This window comes from Anopheles gambiae, chromosome 3 (assembly GCF_943734735.2).
Source record: "Anopheles gambiae chromosome 3, idAnoGambNW_F1_1, whole genome shotgun sequence".
NCBI classification, from domain to species: Eukaryota; Metazoa; Arthropoda; class Insecta; order Diptera; family Culicidae; genus Anopheles; species Anopheles gambiae.
The window spans coordinates 76,230,183-76,253,735 of NC_064602.1; the positions used below are offsets into that span (position 1 = coordinate 76,230,183).

General features: G+C 41.1%; 1 protein-coding gene across 1 annotated transcript; it reads right to left on the minus strand.

The window, feature by feature from the left end:
- LOC133393170 (uncharacterized) lies at window positions 1-16,304 on the minus strand. The gene is made up of 3 exons (XM_061656633.1): window positions 14,906-16,304; window positions 8,310-10,125; window positions 1-144 (listed from the first exon to the last, which is right to left on the minus strand). Exons 2-3 carry the CDS (start codon window positions 9,651-9,653, stop codon window positions 1-3), a joined length of 1,488 nt encoding a protein of 495 aa, XP_061512617.1. The 5' UTR covers window positions 9,654-10,125; window positions 14,906-16,304.
- Window positions 16,305-23,553: the final 7,249 nt, after the last annotated feature.

Below are 23,553 nucleotides of genomic sequence, written 5' to 3' on the forward strand. Positions count from 1 at the left end.
TTACGCGACAAACGCCGCGATGCCGCCTTTGAGCGAAAGATCGGCACGGCAGCGGTTGGCTTGGGCGGCTAGATTTATCAGGTTCAGCGGCTCAACCGGTACGTCAGCCTCCGAGTCCGTCGAGGTCGAGGCATTCCGGTAATGCTGCAAATTGGAATTGAATAAAGTACAGCTCATTACACAGCGAGCAGCAGGATAAGCTTCAGCCACCGTAGTTCACCGCGGTGGTAGGTTGCCGCTTTTCGATGGGAAACGTATCAAAAGCAGACGTGCGGGAGGGGTAAGACCCGTCCTCCGATCGTCTCCGATCGAGCGAACAAGATGCATTCTAATTGAAGCTTGGACCATTGGACCGGAGGGGCTTGGCTTGTTATCTCTGAGTCGGAGCCGAGAAGACGTTAACACGATGGTACGGTGCGATGAGCTTGGCGAGCTTCTTTCTATATTCCAGCGGATGCCCACCGTTTGAAGGGTGTTTGGCGGGCCAATTATAATGATAATAATGACAGCAGCGAACACCAGCGACCTGAAGCGGGGTTGCATTGAAAATCGTGTGCCCAACGGGCAATGGATGGGTCGTGGCCGGACCGTGTTTGGGCAACAGCGGCAATCGGAAAAGCGCAGTGAATAGCAAATAGTTCGAGATCCATAACGGCTTCCTCCCCGCGTGGGGGATTAGCTAATCGTGAGCGTGATCGGACGGGGATTGTGGTGTCGTTTTTTTTCTAGCTGCTTTCGCAACTTCTATTCGATTAAATGAATTCTTAGTGCGGTTGGTTTGGTTTGGGAAGTTGATTGGGGAAAGGGGTATGATGGAATGGAATTTTGAAGCCGTGCTACTATGGGATGTGCTTCGTGTGGTTGGGCAGGCGAGCTGCACAGCAGCATAGCATTGTTTTGATTGAGGATTGAGGAACACGGGGCAGGCAGGAGCAAAAATTAAATAACGAACTGTGCCGATGGGAAAATTCACTTCACGAAGAGACATTAGTTTGTAGCATATCTGCTATACAGAACTAATTATAATACACACTATCAGCTATAGACACATTGGAAAGCCAAATCACACCATTGTAACACATTCATTATAACACACCCAGTAAATCAGATCATACCATACACACCCGGAAGAGCTCAGGCCACACCGTTCATATAAAAACAATTGTGACACACTTAACAGAACCAACCGAAACGTACAACATAAACAATTGTGATACACTTAACAGAACCAACCGAAACGTACAACATAAGCAGGAACAGTTTATGCATTATAACCCAAAACAGGAACTTAGTGACAAGAACCATCGTTCTTGTCAACAAAAGACAAACGTAACTAGCTGAGTGAAAACAATAACTTTTCAACATACAACCCGGAACCAAATGTGAGAAACCCTTAACTTCTTTTGAGTATAAATAAAACCAACTCCGATCATGGCAAGTCAGATTCGTTCGGACTGTCAGGATAGGACTATGCCCATCCTACATCTATCGAGTTCTCATTTAAAGAGTTTAGATATGTCCCCCTGCCCAAGGTAAGGCCTCTAAACTCCAACGTTTCCAGTAAGGGAAACCTCCTAAAGGTTTCTATGATCGCCTGGACGATTAAGTGTCGAAAAGTCCGCTCGAACGAAGTTTTAATCCACCTCGGCTCATGTCAGTAAAACTGACCTACCGCGACGGTACTCGAAGTACAGTTGTACGATCATCGCATTACATGGCGACCGTAGCTATCGTCCGAACTCATTACATGGCGACCGTAACATTATCCAAACCCATTACATGGCGACCGTGACCTTAATCTGCAATCGACAGGCAGAAGTGTAAGCAAATTATTTCAAGTAAAATGTGATACGTACAACGGTAACGTAAAGCTTAAGTGTCGTGTGACGAACCAAAAGTATTGTGACCATAACCGGCATTCGGCGGAAAGTAAAAAAAAAAAGTGTCAAATGTGCAATTTTTTTTACGGAACATTCATCAACGCAGCTGGCGCAAGTAACCCATATGTAAACAAAAGCAATAACGATGAAAGAACAGCTACAAGCAAGTTTCGTACAGTGCAGAATGAAAAATAAAAACATTTAGTGTAGTGTAAGTGCGAAATGAATGTTTAATTGATGAACAAACATTAACCGTACACAGTGTTGTGAGAACCTACCTAAATGTGTAAAAACGTATTAACGCTCATGCGATCGGTTTACCTAGTAGAGTAACCTTGAAATGGGAAACTATAGGAAAAAAGCTAACTTTTAACAACAACCCAAGTTCAGCACAGTACAGTAAAGCAATCGATACGATTCTTGGAGCAAGTGATATGGAATAATAAAGTGCAGTGCAAAACAAGCTGTGGTCAGCGCGATTGAATGGAACAACCGTTCCCACCGTGGAAGACGAAAAGACAAACCGAGCCTACTGCCCAATATGGATTGGCAGACAAGGTTGAGACGACAAGACATCGAGTGACGACTGATGACATCGCAGAACTTCACATCTAACATCGAGTATGTACCTAGCACCGATTTAACACCTTGCACCGGTAAAAATGCAGCGTAGCATCATCATCAGCAGCAGCAACATTAAATACATGTTATAATAAGGTACCGTAAAATCAAAATTTTACTGATGAGGCTGCATAAATTTGCAAAAGCAGCAGAAAAAACAGTTTAAGAATATATTCCCCTTGCATGACAGATACAAATAAGATATCAAATTAATCCACATCAAACATAAGACGCAAAAATGACAAAATCAAATTTTAACGTAAATACGAAGATAAGCCAAGCATTAGAGCTTGCGATGCATAAGATATGCCTAATAGCAAAGAAACACAAAAGAATCAAACTAAAACTATCAATGATAACATATTTAAAGATTACTTGCTGACAATTCAAGAAGTATCAAACAAATCTATTTTCAATACCGATTTTATCTTACATAAGAAGAACTACTAGACCACTAGATTAACAAGAAGGTTTAATAACCCCTACAGAAAACTATATTTGGCGTATTAATCCAGTACAAAAAAGCAATAACATATGAATGAAAAAAAAATAATTTAAGACCATGTTAGAAATAACAGCAAAAAAAATTATCTTAAAGTAAAATATCGATCAATTTAACATTTTAAATCATTTAAATGAACTAAAACTAACAAAAATAATAAAAATGGCTAAATTTGATCTTGAAACAGCCATAGGTCTTGTACCAATGTACGATGGTTCTTCTGATACTTTTGACACATTTGAAGACGCATCAAAGTTTTTGTTTGAACTAAATCCAAACCATGAAGCGATGCTTATAAAATTCCTACGAACCAGACTGATTGGTAAAGCAAGAATAGGGCTACCTAGCAATATTACATCTTTTACAGAGCTTATAAACGACATCAAAAGAAGATGTAAAGAAAAACTAACACCCGACAGGATTATAGTGGAATTAAAATCCATTACATCAAAGGATACACAAACAATTTGCAAGAAAGTTGAAATGCTTACAGAAAAACTCAATTTAATTTACCTAGAATTAGAATTCCCAGAAAAAATTGCAAACGATATGGCAATCAAACAAGGGATAGAAACTCTAAAACAAAAGATTTCAAATGAAGAATCCAAAATGATCTTGAAGATTGGTACTTTCTCAACGATAACAGATGCAACTCAAAAGGTATTGCAAAATGAATGCGAGGAAATAAATAAAAATAGTTATCAATTTAACACACATGGCTATAGTCTAAACCATGAATACCCGCAAAGAAACAACCAGCTTAATTACCAATTTTTTCCAAATTTAAATCAATCATTAACTACTCAAACAACACCCAACAACTATAGTTATAGAAATAATAACAACTTCAGTTTCTACAAACGCCACCATCAGTTAAAGAATTGTAGTAGTCAGAGTCAAGTTAATCAAAGATATAATAATCGTGAATACAATTATAGCAATAGTATTCAGAACAGATCCAATAATATGCAATGTTATTACATCAGAACAGAACAGAACAGAAATGAACAGTTCAATAATAATAATCAATTACATAAGAATCATATTTACCACCAAAATGATGAAGATTATAGAAATACTAATCAAATAAATGACCAAGTTAAAAAATATTATAGAAATATTAACAGCAAAGCAAACTATAATGACAGAAAATATGAAGATAAATCAAAAAGAAGACATACATTAAATAATGTAACAAATAATGATATGAAAAGGTCAAGAGACAACTCAAAAAGAATAATGAAAGAGAACGATAAATTCACAAAAGAATATGAAAATGATACTAACAATGATTATAAACATAAAAACATGCAACATATACAAATGATTACAATAAGCAATGACAATGAGAAAAATATGGTTGAAAAACAAGTAACAGATAGTTTAATACTGCTAGACAACATGGAAATGAATGATGAAATTAATTGCAACGACAATCATGCAACTGAGCCAAAACATTTGAAGAAAAGAAAACGTAACATTAAATCAAAGAAAAAGTATATAAATGAATCAAACAATGAATTATATTGCCACGATAATAAGGCTAGAAAAATGAATTATTCCACATTATGTGAAAAAAATGTAAAAGAACCAAGAAATAATGTTACTTACGACAAGATTCTAAAAGAGCTCAAAGAAAAATTTCATAATGTTATCTCCATGCAAAAAGTCATAAGATCTATAAAAGCAGAAAACTCTAGAAACGAACCCAACAAAGGAATCATAGGAAAATCAAAATATTTTAGGAGAAAATTAAATATTCACAATTCTTTATCTCTAGATAATAGATCTATTTACATAAAATATTACCCACCTTAAGAGATAAGTAATGATTTAATTAGTAAACCAAAAAAGCATAACAAATACTCAGTTTAATTAAATGAAAAGAATAACTTCAAACAATTTCATTATTTTCGTTATTCTCCTAAAGGGAGGAGGTGTAGCATATCTGCTATACAGAACTAATTATAATACACACTATCAGCTATAGACACATTGGAAAGCCAAATCACACCATTGTAACACATTCATTATAACACACTCAGTAAATCAGATCATACCATACACACCCGGAAGAGCTCAGGCCACACCGTTCATATAAAAACAATTGTGACACACTTAACAGAACCAACCGAAACGTACAACATAAACAATTGTGATACACTTAACAGAACCAACCGAAACGTACAACATAAGCAGGAACAGTTTATGCATTATAACCCAAAACAGGAACTTAGTGACAAGAACCATCGTTCTTGTCAACAAAAGACAAACGTAACTAGCTGAGTGAAAACAATAACTTTTCAACATACAACCCGGAACCAAATGTGAGAAACCCTTAACTTCTTTTGAGTATAAATAAAACCAACTCCGATCATGGCAAGTCAGATTCGTTCGGACTGTCAGGATAGGACTATGCCCATCCTACATCTATCGAGTTCTCATTTAAAGAGTTTAGATATGTCCCCCTGCCCAAGGTAAGGCCTCTAAACTCCAACGTTTCCAGTAAGGGAAACCTCCTAAAGGTTTCTATGATCGCCTGGACGATTAAGTGTCGAAAAGTCCGCTCGAACGAAGTTTTAATCCACCTCGGCTCATGTCAGTAAAACTGACCTACCGCGACGGTACTCGAAGTACAGTTGTACGATCATCGCATTACATGGCGACCGTAGCTATCGTCCGAACTCATTACATGGCGACCGTAACATTATCCAAACCCATTACAAGTTGATTATTTTCTCATGCTGCTCTGGAGCCGGATGGATAATATTAAATGAATGTAACGTTCCGATCAAAGGTGGATTCAATTAGGACTCTAAGAAAGACGTCTGAGCTGTTTATTTAAACCATTCTTGTGGAAGATAGCGTTTAAGGACATGGAAACAACGTTAAACTATTCTTACAGTGCTCTCATAGCCTACACCAGGGGTCTCCAAACTACGGCCCTTATAATGCGGCCCACGATGACTTTGCCATAGTTAATATAAATATTACGTTATTATGACTTTTTCAAATAGAAATGTATTTTTTACTTTTCTTAGACAAAAATCAAGCTTTGGTAACTCGAAACTGTACAAGTAACGTTAGTATTTTGTTATAAAAACGAGATTTAAACGTTCAATCATCATTTAAAGGCAGCTTCAAAAGGCCCTCAACATAGTTATTTTTGAACCAATGCGGCCCGCGAGCTGAAAAGATTGGAGGCCCCTGGCCTACACAGTGTAATGAATTGCATCTCCAATTAGCAAGATCCCATTACAAGCTCGAATTGATTTACATTCTAAAGTAAATGTTCAGACCAACTCTGGGCGAAAAGTTTGAAATATTCGACAGAAAGATGTAAGCCAAAACGATAAGAAATTTCAGATTAGATGACTAATTGACTAGACTGGCTTCAAAGCTATTTTTATGATCACACAATTTCCTGGCAAAAACTGACCTGATTGACACATTTTTGGGCACCTGGACCACAGCTCATAAGCTCTTTTCCTTTAACCAAATCAGCTGTTTAGCTGCCGCGACGGTAAGAAATCTCGATGAAGAAATAAAAACAGAAAATGCATTGAATGAAATGCATTAGACGTATTTAAGACGCTTGATTGAGAGTTTGAGCTGAATTGAAACAATATGTATTTCGAGGATATCCGGCCGCTCGCGTTGAATATGATGAAGTTTAACGTGGGACAGGTAAGAGCGACGGCGCGGTGCGTTGTCGTGCGCTCGATCTTGCACAACAAAGGTAGCGAGTTCGATTCTAATTTCTGATTATCTTGATCTGCGATAATTCAGATTACACATCCATGGCTGCTGCTGTGGTTTTTATAATAAGAACAAAGTGTGGCAATATATAAGCTAAAAGAAGATAGAAAATTATTTGATTAATATTATGAACAATGAACTCCTTACAAATATTGCAACTCTGTAACATCCATCCAAACAACAAACACACAGTTAATACGTATTTTTTGCACTTTATAGTGTTTATTATTTCATTTCTTAATATCTGCCCTCATTATTTCTCTCCTTAAGACACATTTATTTAATCAACTGCTAAAACTCCACCATGTGATTGCGCTTACAAACTGGCGGCGGTGCACCAGAAGCACTTCTATCGCTCTAAACGCGCGCACGCTGCTCCCGTCTCGCTTAACGCTTTATTGCGCAATTTCACAATCTAAGCTCGTTTGCGAACCATTTTTAGCCTAAAGAGAACGTACGCTAACTAGCAGTGAAATCGACCAGCTTCCACCAACATCACCACCACCGCCGCCGATTTGCACAACCTGCTCCAGTTCCACGGTGCAAAACGATCGCTTTGAAACTTAATATCATATTTAAGATTTAACTTTATCGACCAACAAAAACGGAACAGAGTAGCGAAGAGGACAAAAAAAACAGCCCAAGCTGCACCGCGCTCGGTCGGCATTCGGCTGGAGGGCTGCTGTTGTCGTCCACACAAACACACACACTCACATAACCGTTGTCGTTTAATTTAAGCGCATTACCATGCAATCACGGCTAGCACCGTTGCGAACACACCGTTGTTCGCAATGTGCCGTTTTTTTTTTGCTTATGTGTGTTTTGATGCCTTCCCCAGTTTTGTGATTTCAGTCAGGATTCTTTTTTTGTCCTTCCCCCGCTTCGGTTTTGTTTTCATCTGCCGCCCTGCACTTGGGCCTGCAACTTGTGCATCACGTGCATGCTCGCGCTCGCGCTCATCTGGGAACGATTTCGAGAGCCGTTTTTGTGTGTTATGCTGCCGCTGTGTGTTGTACTTTCCTTCTTTGAATCTGTTTTCCATGCACACACACACACACACACACACTGTCGCGCACACGAAAGTGTCTTTCGGAGCAGCAGCTTAAGACAGGCACAGTACACGCCGACTTAAGCACAATATTGAACGCACCAACTGGTTCTTGGCAAGTAATGGCTTCATTAATTTATTCAATTGATTTTATACTCTAAAAATGCTGACCGTCGTCGATCAGCATATTCTTCTTAATCTATTCTTCTTAGCCTATTTTTCCATTTAATCGTTAAACCAGCGCGCATCGCTGGCGCGTTGCATAACATAGCTAGTCAGCATTTATTGACCTAGCAACGCTTTGTTTTTTAAGCCTAAATTGTCGTCAGCGACATCCCTCCCCCCGTAAATCCTCGTAGGGGAGTTACAATTCTAGGTTTAAAGTGGGTGGCCTGCATGGAGGAGGACCAATATTTTGTTTTAGATATTTCTTGATTAACATCGCGGAAACCAAGATGACCGTAATAGAAACACTTAGTATGGTTATCGAGAAGAGTACATAATTACTGGTTACTGATTCTACTTCGTTAGACTTATCTTCTTTTGATATGCTTAAATTTAACATGGGTTTAAAATATGCTCTAACTTGCTCAGATTTTATTAGCATCGTCGGTTGTATTTCGAACTTGCTCGTCAAAATGCTACAGTCTAGTGACAAGGTTATGATTCCGATTGAGCAGCTTGGTGTAGTGAGTGTTTTATTACATTTTAGTAATATCTTATCAGGGTTGGTAGAGAAGAACAGAATACTGTTTGGATTTGTAAGTTGTATAAATTCAGTGACTTCTGGCCCTATTTCCTTTGAACTACATCTGGTACCACTTTCTGTGTGTAGTAATGCTGATGCTATGCAGTCTGGTTCTCGTTGTATTATTTTCTCAGAAGATATGTAATGCGATTCGTTCAGTTTAACAATTTCCTTCGGGTATAAGTAACTAGTTTCGTTGATGGCTATTGTATTTTCGTGTATGTCTAAAATCGTATAATTAGCAAAGTTTGGAATGGCTATGACTTTAAACATCTCGTAATTTTCGATCGATACAATTACGTTTTTGATAGAAAAGACTATTTCACCATTTTCTATCCTCCTATTGGTTATTTCCGAGTATTCTAAAACATTATAATGACTTGCCATCTTTCTTCGTATAGTTTGTTTTAACATCTCTTCATCCTCTAAATATAATTGGTTTGAATCTATTTCGTGATACTTATTTATCATGTCTTGTACTAGAGCGGTTGTAAGCATGATCGTTTCTTGTATGTACTTTGTTAGAACTTCATTTTTGTTATGCTTAAATTCTTTGCTGAGAACATCTATACCATCATAGAGTTTGTCTATTCGGTGACGTAAATTTTCTGTTAACTCATTGTGTTTTTTATTTGTTTGGGTCAAACGTTCGGACACATGTGTAATTTTTGTATCCTCTGCTGCTCTGAAGGCTGCTAATTGCTCGTCTATGTCGTCTCCCCCGAACATGAAATCTTTTAATATACCAAATATTCCCCGGGAGCGTTTTGTCCTTTTGTGACTTATTCCTTGAATTAGTTGAATTGCATGGTTGCATTCGCGCTGGATTGTAACTTTTAGATCTGAGAGTTCGGAGTCCGTACTATTAACGGAGTTCAATACTGTGGTTAAGTGTTTTTTCAACGTTTGTAACGTATCCGTATCATTTGCCGGACGTGTCCCCGTATGGAATGTCGTTTCCCATGCTCCTTTTTTCAATAGGAGTGTCCCAATATGATCAAAGTATATTCCTGGTTCAGGGATAGGTACGATCGATAAGCATTCGACTTTAAACAGAGCGGCTATGTATATTGTTATTTTAAGGATGAGCTCCATGATACGGGCCTAATTTTGAGCTTTTTCCTTTTTGGTATTTGACTTGCTAGTTCTTCTGCTTTAGCTTTTATAACGTTAAGATTTGTTTCCTTCCTTTTTCCCCAATTTGGAAATGTTTGATCTCGTTTTACCTCGAGTACTGCTAGTTTTACAGTTGGCCTATTAACTACATTATTACCTACTTTGATTCGTGCTGAACGAGTTTGTCCGTCTACGCCAGTTACCAGCTCGCAGATTCGGCCTTTAAACCACTTTCCTTTCCTTTGTTCATCGGGAAACGTGACAATATCGCCTATTTGTAATGGTTTGGCCGGTTGAGTCCACTTTTCTCGTATAGAGAGCTTTGGGAGATACTCAGCTATCCACCGTCGCCAATATTGTTGTGTGATTGCCTGGGCCCTTTTCCAATCGGACCGTACCAATTCTGTTTTGGTGATATCTGAGATATTCGGCTCTGCCTCGCCGGAACAACCTAGCAAGAAATGAGCTGGAGTTAGGGGCTCGTCATCTTCTTGTTCTAGTGTTAAGTGAGTCAATGGTCGATTATTTGTTAGGAACTCTATCTCAGTTAGTATTGATCTGAGAACGTGTTCTTTATAACTCTCAGCCATGGGAAGCAGACTCTTGATTTCTCCAACCATTCGCTCCCACGCACCTCCAAAATGAGGGGCGCCTGGTGGGTTAAAGATCCATTCTATGCCTTCTGAGGCACATCGATATCTTATTTGTTTCATCTCATTGTCGGCTCCGACAAAGTTGGTCCCATTATCGCTGTATAGGAAAGATACCTTTCCTCTTCTGTATTGCAAATTTTTTAAGCAAACAATAAAGGTGCTTGCCGTTAGATCAATGGCTATTTCTATATGGATTGCTCTTGTGGTTAAACACGTAAATATAACACCCCACCTTTTTTCTGACCGTCTGCCTATCGTAACGAATAGGGGGCCGAAGTAATCTACTCCACAATGCGTAAATGGTTTTTTAAACACTGCTGTTCTACATGTTGGCAGTGGTGCCATTATTGGTGGGATTGGTTTAGCTCGTGCGTTTTTGCAGTATTGACATTTGTTTATTACGTGCTTAAGACTGCTTCTGAGATCTATCACCCAGAATTTTTGACGAACTGCAGCCATCACTGATTCGCTCTTCTGGTGGTAGTACCTCTCATGATAATGTTGCAGGATAAGGTTTGTAATGTGATGCCCTTTTGGTAGGACAATAGGGCTACGTGCGTTAAATTGAAGAAATTTAACGTGTTCAAGTCTTCCTCTAGAACGCATGATCCCATCTTGGTCCAACATAGGGCACAGGCACCTAATTTTACTGCTGCCATTAATCGGGTTCTTCAATGAGAGTTGTATCATCTCCGTTTGAAAGCTTTCCCATTGAGCCTTTTTTATTAAGTGGCACTCAGCTAAGTCAAGGGTAGCTTTATCGATTGCTGTCGAAAATGACAGAGATTTAGCCTTACTTTTTAACCAATCCAAGTACTTTAGTGCGTACGCTACCGATCGTTTTAGACGGTGCCAGTTGGAACACCATTCGACGGAAATGGCGTCATAATCTATTCTTTCCACTGTTCTCGAAGTGTTTACCCTTTTCCGGTCTTCAAATGTGTCCGGAATGTCTGGTGTTAGTATTTTTATTTCTAAATTTTTGAGAAAGTCGGGACCATTTAACCATATTGACTTTTTCTTACAAGTTTTTGTAGCTTCGTCAGCAGGGTTTTCTGCAGATGCTACCCAGTTCCACTGCTTCGGAGAGTTGAACTCCAAAATTTCTCCGATTCTCAGGGCTACGAACTGATTATATGTTCTAGGTTCTGAGTTAAGCCAAGCTAGAACTGTTTTTGAATCGGTCCAAAAGAATTCTGTTTGAACCCTTAACCGCAATTCCCTCTTGATTGATTCGTTTAGGCGAGTGCCTAGCACTGCCCCTTGCAATTCAAGCCTAGGGATCGACAGTGGTTTGGTAGGAGCGACTCTTGATTTTGCGGCCACGATACTTATGTCGATGCCTAAGTCGTGGACTGTCCTAAGATACGTAACTGCGGCAAAGGCTTTTTCTGACGCGTCTACGAAAGTATGGAGCTCCCTGATCTTTACGTTATTTTCAATCGAAAAACATCTAGGTATGGATATGTTGATCGAGTTTTCGATTCGGCTTATCCAGTTTTCCCATTTTTCCTTTATGGACTGTGTGACTTCGTCATCCCAGTCTAGTTTAGTTTTCCAAAGATCTTGCATCAAAATCTTACCTTCAACAGTAATGTTGGCAAGATGGCCTAGAGGATCGTAGATTTTCATTATATATGAGAACATCTGACGTTTCGTTAGTGTTTTAATATCTGCCCTTTTAAACTTGTAGGCAAAGACGTCAGACTCTTTGTCCCAAACCAATCCCAACACTTTATCGAAGTTTTGATTTTTCTCCTCTATGCCAAGTACACTTTTCTCGGATAACCTGTTGGTTGGAATGCCTTTCTCCACTTCTTTTGAGTTGGAAAAGAAGTTTCTCATAAAGAATTTAGCATCATCATGTATTTTACACACCTCCGAGATAGTATTCACGGCTGTATCAATATCTGGATAACTATCTAAGTAGTCATCTACGTAGTGGTTTTCAATAATCGCTTTTACTGCCTGGGGATAAATATTTTTGTAACGCAGTGCGTTCTCGTTCTTCACAAACTGAGCACAAGTTGGTGAGCAAGTTGCCCCAAATGTCATCACTTGCATAACGTAAACTTGAGGAACGTCAGAAGGCGATTCTCGAAATAGAAATCTTTGAGCGTCTTGATCTTCCCGTCTCACCTTTACCTGGTGATACATTTCCTTGATATCTCCTGAACAGCCTATTTTGTGTTCCCTGAAGCGGAGTAGCACTCCGAACAGGGACGCAGTAAGATCTGGACCGGAAAGAAGTTGAGAATTAAGGGATATATTTTGATTTTTTGCAGCCGCGTCGAATACTAAACGTGGTTTGGGAATGGGTTTATTATGGTTTATCACGGAAAAGTGGGGAATGTAGTTTATTTTTCCGTTTAATTGCAGCAGTTCCATTGGTGTCGCCTTACGTGCATATCCCTTTTCAACGTATGCGTTTATTTCTTTATGATACCATAATTTTAAGTTTGGATCCCTTTCCATTGCCTTCTCTTGACTTTTTAAGCGCGTAAGCGCTTGTCCGTAACTGTCTGGCAATTTAGGATTGTCGGTTTTCCATACTAAACCAATTTCGTATCCGTCGCCAGTATTTTTAAGCGTGTCTTTCATAATTTTTAACGCTCTTTTGTCTTCTTCAGAGGCACGGGTTGGAGTAGGTTTAACTCCAAATTCCTCTGTAGAAAAGAAACCACGCAAGATTTGCATCATGTTCTTGTTTTCTTCTTCGTACGTCTCTGTCATCACAAATGAGTTCTCTGTGACATTTGGCGTATTCGTTCCCCCAAAAATGACCCAACCAAGCCTCGTTTCATGGGCAATTGGTTCGTTTGGTCTACCTTCTCGATATTTTGCACCATGGCAAAGATACGAATGAGGAAGGCCTAGTAGCACGGTAGGCCTCGCATCTGCATAGCTAGAGATACTAATGCCTTTCAAATGTTTAAAATTTCTTTGCAAACACGGAGCATCTATGGTTTGAACGGGAAGGTTAAGTTCCCTTACACTTCTGAGACCTTTTACTTGAAATTTTCTTTTGTTAGCTCCCTCTACTGTTATGGGAACTATCCTACTTTCTGTCTCTTTTTGAATGCTTCCGTCCGTCCAGGAGAGAGTTAGCGGTCTTTTTGGTCCGTGAACGTTTAGTTCTTTTCGGACACTTTCCAAAATGAGGCTAGTTGAAGAGCCAGGATCCATGAATGCATAAGTTTCGAATTTTCTATCATTATGGTGCAAAGTGATGGGCACGATCTGATAGAACAGATTATTCTTTTCCTGATGGCAATTTATTTTGTTTGTAGGTTGCCCTTCTACCAGATTTCTTTTATGAAACATACTATGATGCCTTTTGCCGCACCCGTACACACTACATTGTGGTGGTAGACGACAGTTTTGGGCGTTATGGTTGCTGTACTTGCAGCAATTGGTGCAAATTCTATGCCGAATGAAAAGAGATAATTTTTCATCGGGCATCTTACCGTTCAATTGTCGGCAACGAGTGGTTTCATGAGGAAATCCACAAATTAGACATATCGTTTGCTTTTCAGGCCCTTTAAGACGATGCTGCATGTTTTGACGGTTCGACCTTTCTTGTTTGGCTACTCCTTCGTTCGCGGCCAGTATAATGGCCAGTTCTTCAGAGGGTTTCAGCCATTCTGCTAGGTCTTTTAGCGTGAGATTCTTATTATCTTGTTTCCTACTTATTGTGTGTTTCAACCATTCGTTCCGAAGTTCGGTTGAAAATCTTGATGTCAAATCGTTTAGCAGCCTCTGGTCATTCAAAAAACCTTCTTGCTTCAACAACACCATGTTGTCAATGAGATTGCGCAAAGCGTTGGAAAATTCTAAGAATGCTGAGGGATTATCTATCGTTATGTGCTTTACTACTAGTAATTCTAACAGTAAAGACTTGTAAATGCTTTCAGCATTTCCAAACATTTTGTCGAGCCTGTTTAATACAAGCGGAACGTTTTCTGGGTTAAGCATTAACCCACTAACCGCACGAAATGCTTCGCCCTTCAGATGCTTTTGCAGCCTATTCATGTTTTCTAAATTTGAAAAATTACAAGCTCGGGAAGTTTCTTCGTAGGCTTGTTTAAATTGAGGCCAGCATTTATAGCTTCCATCGAAATCTGGAAGCTTTGAAAGTGTTACTTTCGAGTCCTTAGAACACAACGATTGAACCATTTTGTCTAAACTCTGAGTTAACAGTTTTACGTCTAAACTTGTCATTGGTTTTTCATTGACATCTTCTGATTTTTTGTTTTGTATCTCTTCTTGTAGCCGTTTTAGCTCTTCTTCTATTCTTACTTTTTCTTTTTCTTTTTCTTCTTCAATTGTCATTTTTTCTTTCAGCAGTTTTTGCGTCTGCATTAGTGCTGACCTATATTCCTGCCGTTCAACTTCCTTATCTTTACATTTTTTGCATAAAAAATCTTTAACAGGTGATTTTATGTCTAAGCATGACAAGTGAAACCACCTGTCGCAATCAATACAAGTTATCAATTTCCCTATCTCATCTGGGTTCGTGCATAATTTGCAGTGCCCATTCGGATTTTTTTTTAAAATCGTATTCCATCTTGAACTCACCGTGGTTCAGATCCGCTTCAGCAGGGTCAACTCCTATTCGGCTGGTCAGGGACGGCTGGATCGGGAGTGATGTCTTCACTGCTGCTTGTTGGTCTTCTCAGGATTACAATACGACGTCTTCCGTATTACGTGCCGGTTGCCCTCAAACCGAGAACGATGGTTGCCTCAACCGGAACGATGTTTTCTTAGCGGTGGGTCGGCGGTCATACACACGACGGTCATACACACGATGGATACACTCGTCACAATTAATTTCTTCAATTTGCTCTTCCTACGTTGCACTGCGTCGGATGCCTTATGCAATATTTAGCTCGCGGCACACGTGTTTCGTTATACGTTTCGTCGGAGTTAACGTCCGATACTTGCGACGCACGCGTTTTACGATAACTGTTTGTTTTTTTTTTTTTTTTCTACTGGCGCTAAACTGACGGTTTCATGTTGCGTTGCGAGAACGGATGCACCTTTCGAAGCTCGCGACGTACACGTATTGGTCACCTTTTTCACTAGTTCAGCATTTGCCTTATACGTTGGCAGTATCTAGTTCACTTTCGATTGCGTCACTTCACTAACGGTAATGACCGCGTTCTATTCACTGTTGTGTCGTTGCACTTACAGTTCTTTTGCACTCACTCACCGCCGAGGCGCTTCTCGGGTTTTGCTTCGTCGAGCTCGCGGCGTACGCGTATTGGTCACCTTTTCACTAGTTCAGCATTTGCCTTATACGTTGGCAGTATCGAGTTCACTTTCGATTGCGTCACTTCACTAGCGGTAATGACCGCGTTCTATTCACTGTTGTGTCGTTGCACTTACAGTTCTTTTTGCACTCACTCACCGCCGAGGCACTTCTCGGGTTTTGCTTCGTCGAGCAACTGGTGCGTGGCCCTTCTTCCTGGGCTGGCTGTCGTAGATCGGCTACGCCGGATCGTCGTCCGTCGCCGTTGTTTCACTATCACAACCCTGCTTGGGTTGCTGTGGGGTCTATTCACGCCTCTACGGGCTTGTTACTACTTCGGGTTTTTATTTCCCGATTTATTTGACTACTTGCCGAACCATTGGTTGATGCGTCCTCTCTGGAGCCACCATTTGTCGCGCACACGAAAGTGTCTTTCGGAGCAGCAGCTTAAGACAGGCACAGTACACGCCGACTTAAGCACAATAATGAACGCACCAACTGGTTCTTGGCAAGTAATGGCTTCATTAATTTATTCAATTGATTTTATACTCTAAAAATGCTGACCGTCGTCGATCAGCATATTCTTCTTAATCTATTCTTCTTAGCCTATTTTTCCATTTAATCGTTAAACCAGCGCGCATCGCTGGCGCGTTGCATAACATAGCTAGTCAGCATTTATTGACCTAGCAACGCTTTGTTTTTTAAGCCTAAATTGTCGTCAGCGACACACACAACCACTCACACACACGGCATCGTGCATTACAGTGCAGTCCGTTGCATCTAATTTGCATTCAGTCACATTCGAAGGCACACGGTCGAACACGTCGTTGCTGGGGGATAGATTTTTCGGAACGTTATGCTACCGAAAAAGGCGCTTGGAATGCGCACGGCCCAGGCATTAGGCGCATAAGGGAACGGAGCGATTTCTTTTCCTGAAAGAAGCACTTTTTTTTACTACTCCTCTCGAGCCATTCCCACGTGCAGGTGCTCGGGTTCGATTTTTCAGCCACCAATCGTGAGTATTACTTTTCCGGCACATCCCCTCGGCGGGCGGTTTGTCCGGTCAGCGGGAGCTATGGATGGAGGTTTTATTTTTTTTTGGAAGTCGGCAGCAACAACAGGAATTGACAATATTGAATGAAAAGCGAACAATTTCTTTCGCCCGACTCAAGGGAAGCCGCTGGCGAGTCAATTCCGATTGTTCCCATCGACACGCATTCGAACGCGCTCAATGACCGTGAAATCATAAAAAGAGTAGCGCGCCGTCCACCTCTTCTTTCGGCTCGGAACACTGCCGTCGTCTCTGTCTCTGTTGGGCCCGGTGCTGTAGGGCTCGATCGATCGATTTTTGGGCAGGCAAGTTGTGAGCGAAAGTTGGGCTGGGGGTCGTGTTTTTTTTCTCTGTCTTCTGCCTCGGAACGCCGAAAGCGAAGTTCCGCCAAGCAGCGGGAGCACCTTGCCTTGGAACGAAAGTAAACGTTTGCGCTTCCAGTGGCGCACAGTACGTGGTGGAATTTTGGAACAGTGGAATGGCTTTTCCCAGCGCACTTGGAAAGGGAAAAGGGTGTGCCGGGTGTGGATCTGCCATAAGGGGGCCGCGTGTTGGAATGAGTAATAGTGTAAATAGTACAATTAAAACGAGGGGAATCGATAAAGATGATTACCCTTCGGAGGGGTTCCGTTCGGTTTAAGCAGGAAATGAAATCGTTTAATAAAGTTATATCGATGAAAAACAAAATGATGAGAAATTGTCAAGTGGACGTAAAATGAGCTGATAATAATGAAAACAAAATAATATTGAAAGCAATGTTTCAGCATTAAACCATCAAGAACAAAGTTGAAAAAACTTCAATAAAAATAAATAAATAAACAAATAAATTAAAATACATCAAAAAACAGTAGCCATACAAACAAAGTAGCTTGCCATGAAAAAGAATTTAAATTCTTTAACAAGAAATAAAAAGAAAATTTAAACGAATTTTTTAAAAGAAGTTAACAACAAGAAAAAGAAACAAAAGACTAGAAAAAAATATTTTTTAAGAGAAACAAGAAATTAAATTTAAAAGAATTATTGTTTTTAGAACTTAAAAAATACAAAAAAAAAACAAAAAATAAATTAAAGCAAAGCAGTGCAAAACAATCAACCAACAGAAAGCATAATCTAAAGTTCAATGAAATCGAACAAACTAAACTGCAAATAAAACACAACAAAACTCGTAATTTTGCCTGGGTTGATAAACTTGCATATAGTAGATGATTCACTCAAAAAATAATACACAATTTAAACATTGTTTAGTCACATTCTTCAATACAAAATCCTATATGTACTAAATCCGTCAAAGGTTTGTGGTAAAACTAATATAGTTTGCAGTTGAGTTTTCCCACATGACACAATCAAACCCATTGTTTGAATAAATCAACCACTCATTCAAAACACATTGCCAATTGATTGTATTAAATCAAACTTCAACCCCTCCCCATTCGCTCTAATGGTCTATTTGTATGATCCCCGGCTCATATTGCAGCTTTGACCAACATTCCTCAACCAAGCCTTTCCCAACCACAGTGAAGAATGTCACTGAGATGACAATGTCTCTGTGGCCATCTGCGTTCGCCCATCTGAGTGTAAGCGTCATGTTTACATAGCAAACAACCTCAAAATCGTTCAAAAACCACTTAAATCTTTGCCCGCACACTGCACGGCGCGGGCCAGCAACCAGAACAACTAAACACTACATTAAAGTGACGAAAAAGAAAAGACGAAAAGATCTGTTAAAAATCAACCAACAACAACAACAGCGAAAGAGTTGTGCGAGTGATTTGCGTGCGAGCGCGGAGTGGACTGTTTACGGCTCCCACCCGGCTAGTTTGGGGTCTGGGGCAGTGATGGCCGGTCACCACTTTCAACTCATTTGATTCATTTACTGGCGTGGCGTTGTGGTTGCGAAAAAAAAAGAAAGAAAACAATTTCTCGAGCCGAGTCCTCCGGCGACGACAAAGGAATGGATTTAGAATTCATTTTCAGCCCTCCACAAATTAATGCCATTCTGGCGACGCTCCTCTCGCCGCGACAAACGAGGTTCAGCGCATAGCGTGCAGGAAGAGAGCTACGAGCAACAAAACATCACACAAAATATCACACTCACATACACCCGGTGCCCATCTAATGATGACCGAAAAATAAAGCAAAACCAACCCACAAACACACCAAGACGAAGTGGCCGAAGAGAGCGCACTCGGGGGGCTTGGGAAAAAGCGTGCCCGTAAATCTTCGCTTAATTTAAAGACTTGAGGTCGCACTTGTTTTGAATAAATTACCGGCACGAAGATGACGTGCTGCACAGGGCGTGATAGGTGAGGCGAGATTGAAGGGGGTAGGGAAACTAGAAGCCAAGCCCGAGCACGCTGCGAAATGCTGCGAAAGTGCGAAGGCGGATTATGGTCGGAATTGGCAAGACCGACCGTCGGCAGGCGATGGGTGTGCGATGGGTGTGTGATTAATTATAAAATATTTTCATTACCCACATTACGCCGGGCGTCCGTTCGGCAAGAGAAGGCAGCAGAAGGCGTTGGTGGATGTAAGCCATCTTCTGGCGAGTCTTGCTGGAAAACGAGCAAAGTGAGAAAAGAGCCACCATTTCCGTAAAATGCAGTCCAGCAAGCGGTTGCTTTTTCCATCCTTTACGGCAACGGCTCTTTGGCGTAGAAATAAATAGGAAAAGAAGGGAAAAATACGCGAAACCGATTACAACTTAATTGAAAATCGATGGAATCTTGTTGGAGTAGAGAGAAAGAAATGCGCTAAAAAGTCTATTGGCCATATGAGCCTCGCCCGGCGCATGATTAATTATTAGATCGAAACAATCGAGCAAATTGAATGATTTCGAACGAAATGGAAAGTACCTTGCAAGCGACTCTCCCATCCGCACATTGGATTTGACCGTCGCTCCGAAGGTCCGAAGCCTGATTGATGGCGCAACGAGGGTTGCTGACGGTGGGCGTGGTCCACTTTTAAATACCGAAAACCCTTCAGAAATGATTGATTTATTGTTGGGTCCTCCGGGGTGCTAGATAACCCAGGCGTTTTGTATCCATCGCCCGGTGTAAAATGGAGTTTGTTTTGCAAATTTCGGACGAGATAACGATAACGAGACAGGCTTAGACACAGCTTAGGGTAGCTTCGCGTACAGTGTAATTGTAAGCAGCTTGGGTGTGAGCGGATGCGGCATGGATTTGTTTTAATTTGCAATTTTATTATTAATTTAAACGTAAGCGAGCATAAACTGGAGCTTTTTTGTTGAGCGTTTGTTTGGATTTAGGTTTTGTAGTTTGCAAAGATTGATGGTTGTTTTGTATTTTATCATCAAGCCAGTCGCTAACCGGTCGCTTTATTATTCATTCACTTTTAATGAAAAGCGACGCATGGCATGGTTTTAATCGACTTGTACGAACTTGCAGACTCAAAGTGTAGCAGAAATTTAATTTAATCTCAACTTTAATTTTTCACAATCATTCCCGCCAGCCTGGTTGGTTGGCTCACGCACGGTCCTCGAGAAATAGCACACTCACAAAAAGTCCCATATTTTCTAGTTTAAAAAAAACAGCTCGTCGCAGACTCGACTTTTTATTACGCCGGCTCTAACCATTGGCTCAAGCACTTGCACGAGTTTTGCCCTTTTCTCCTCTAAGAAGTTGTGCGCTTCTTAATTAAAACATAACAACCCGTTGCTGCCGCGCGTCCGCGGGTTGCCAATTTCGAGACGCCACACTTACCACTCCATCCTGCTCGAGCAGCCTTGAACCACGACACGAGCATTTCTTTTCGAGACTTTGTTGGCCTCGGCCAAACACGGGGGTAGCATCAGCGGACGGGTGAAGAAGAAATGAAATGAAATTTCGCAGAAAAAGGACGAAACGGCGCGGATTCAAGCTGCTGCTCCTGCTGCTTTTTCGATCAAGCTGTGGGGCCTGCCTGTGTGTGTGGTTTGGTGGATGGCAGGCCGGCGAGAAGTTTTGCGAGATTTATGGTACACCGGGAACGGGTGTGTCCGGGCGCGCAACAGGCTGGATGCGGTTCCAAGGATTGGGTGTTTTTTTGCTCCGTATCTCCCTTCGCACACACACACATTCACCTTTCCGATCGTTGATCGTTGCACTTTTCGTGTCGAAAATGAGTAATGGGAAGGAAATATTTCATCCCCTTGGTCGCTGCCTCAGAACCCAACGGCATGCCTCGCTCGTTCGGGAATGTGTCAATGAGGCGCGTTGGAATGAATCCGTCGGTCACCTTGCCACATCATCATCAGTATCGTGCCCTCCCCCCTTCCGCGTGCATCTACAACAGCATTAAAACAATGGGGAGGAAATATTTTCGGGACCAAAGCGAAACGCAACCCGCTGCGTGCGACGGAGCATTGTTTGGGATGACTGTGTCAGTTTTTGTTTCCCTCTCCTCCCACATTTCTATTCTATCTGGCGGTTGCGCTAGAGAATTCAATCTTTGGCCACGGTTGACCGCTTCAAATTCACACTTTTCCGGTCATTTGGAATCCCGAGAAAAAAGGTTCAACCCCGGCTCCGTACCGTTTTTTTTAAATTTCATTCTCACTGTGCAGGGTTGTCGGGTATTTGGTTGGGTTCTTTTTCCACCTCGCCAATAAATCTTCGGAAGAGGTAAGCAACGACAATTAGTTCGTATTTATGAGGGAGCGAAGTACTATCGTGAACGATGCTTTTGTTCGGGCTCGGAAAGATATGGATGGGTTTTTAGCATAATGATGGGTTTTTTAGCATAATGATACCGTCATGGGTTCAATCCCCAAATAGACCGTGCCGCCATACGTAGGACTTGACTATCCTGCTATGGGGGGGAACCAATTAGTCACTGAAAGCCAAGCCCACAAGTGGGTACAGGCAGGCCTTGACTGACAACGGTTGTTGAGCCATAGAAGAAGAAGATACCGGTGTTAAGATACATCTTGTACGCTTACTGACTTACAAGATATCGAATAATAAAGCAGTATCTGGACAGCAGTGTATGGGAAAGTGGGGCCAAATGTCAGTATTTAGTTTTGTGAATTGTTCTGTAAAGTTTTATTTCAAATGAAGCCCTATAGTCCAATTTTAGAACTATTTCTACTATAGCTTTTTGTAGTAGAAACCATACTAGACCTGAAACAGATTTCAAACCAATGTTGATTCTGGAACTTTACAAAATTCTTACAGGTTCTGCACGTCATCTCAAATCGGTACAAGATTTAGGCTCCTAAAAATGATTCGATAACGTTATGAAGTCTAACTGATTCTGGAATACAGCCTTAATCTTGGAACTGATCTCGATCGTGGAATTGATCCAGAACCCATACAGATCCTGGAACATATCCTAAATCATTACTACTTCTGGAACCAATAATGAATTACAGAGCAGATACTGTTTAAAATTGATTAAAAATAGAATATATAGTGAAATCTTCTTAAGGTGAATCTTCAAGGGACCGTCAGCTTGAAGAGATATGCATGTTACTGAAAACTAATGAAACTATGATAACCAAGAAGCCATATGAGAAATCAGGATGCCTGATGACTTATATTTTTATGAGCCGTCCTCATAAAATTCATCTTAAAGAATTAAGGTTTCCAATTCGGAAATGTAGTTAAGAGAATATTCGCCTTAGAAAGCCATTCATCTTGAAGAGACATAAAATGTTCGCCTTGAAGAAACATTTTCAGTTGAAGAGACTAAATCTTCATTTCATTTATTTGTTTGAACAGCACAAATATGCCTAATTTTTGTATTAAAATAATTCTTTTTTTTTATTTCCAACATTCACACATATCCATTACAATTGTGCCCCAACATCCCTTAAACCAATACACATCTTCTGGATCGTGATTTTTTCCCTATATTATGAATCATTAAACTATTCGCGGTCATCTGATTTATCTGATCGGTGTTGCACTTGCATATTTTATGCTTCTCGCTTCCTTTCAGATTAAATACAAAAACGAACCATTAACTACCGTCCCTGTGAACATGATCGGTTTCAACCTTCCACCCTCCACCGCCACCGTACGCAACAACCTGAAGTGCCTGCACGATGCAACAACGATGTATGAAAATAAAACATAAATAACACCTCGATTGCCAGGGTGGTAACAAATACGGCCAGCGCACTTGAACTTCAACCGAAGATATTAATTTCCATTTTATTGGTGCGATTTATTCGCAAACGTCCCCAGTCCAGCAACTCGCAGGGAGACAACTCGCGAATCCAGCCTGATTTTAACGACCCACACCTTAAGGGGGCAGGGTACAGGCCCGAAACGGGGTTCATCCGATCGTTTGCAACCGGGAGCCAAGACAAGATAAGCGACAAACTAGCGTTCGGGATCGAGGAAGTAAAACCGATTTCCATTCCTTCCACGGGGTGGGCTCTCGCCCGCGAACAAATTGATCGCATTCGTTAAAATCGTTTAACAAAAGCAAAAAAAAAAACGCACGTCCCTGGTGGCCTCGCTCTTTGGTGCAGAGTGTTGATGATTTATCCCGACGGCAACCCGGCGTTTGTTGACTCGGGCGTCCCGGCGAGGGCTCGTTACCGGCAGCAACGGCAATGCGGTTGCGATGCAACAATGTGGCCTCCTCCGTGTTCCCTTGCAATATGCAAAGCATCCCGTGCTGGTGGGGCTTCGGGCGGACGAAGGAGCAGAGTGGTGTTTCGATTCAAACACGCACCACGTTTGTATCTCGCCTTACGTTTGTCGTGAGCAGCAGCTTAGCAGATTGTGATAACAGTTCGTTAAGGAGCCGCTTGTGACGAACGGGACAGATTATGGGTTCGTTCGCGCAAACACACGGGGGCCACGAATGATGATGAAGAGCGCGTTCCGACCGATTTCCGGGGTGATGATCCAGGCACGGGGAATATGCACGCAAATTGGACGTTTTGCGCCGTAATGCTGCTGTCCGTCCTTC

What these genes read in the sequence shown, in the direction of transcription:
- LOC133393170 (XM_061656633.1), bottom strand. Translation starts at nt 9,653, where the DNA reads ATGGAGCTCATCCTTAAAATAACAATATACATAGCCGCTCTGTTTAAA. An exon ending in AATCAGTAACCAGTAATTAT is followed by an intron (nt 145 to 8,309) that starts GTACTCTTCTCG and finishes TCCAATTTGCAG; the next exon opens with CATTACCGGAATGCCTCGAC.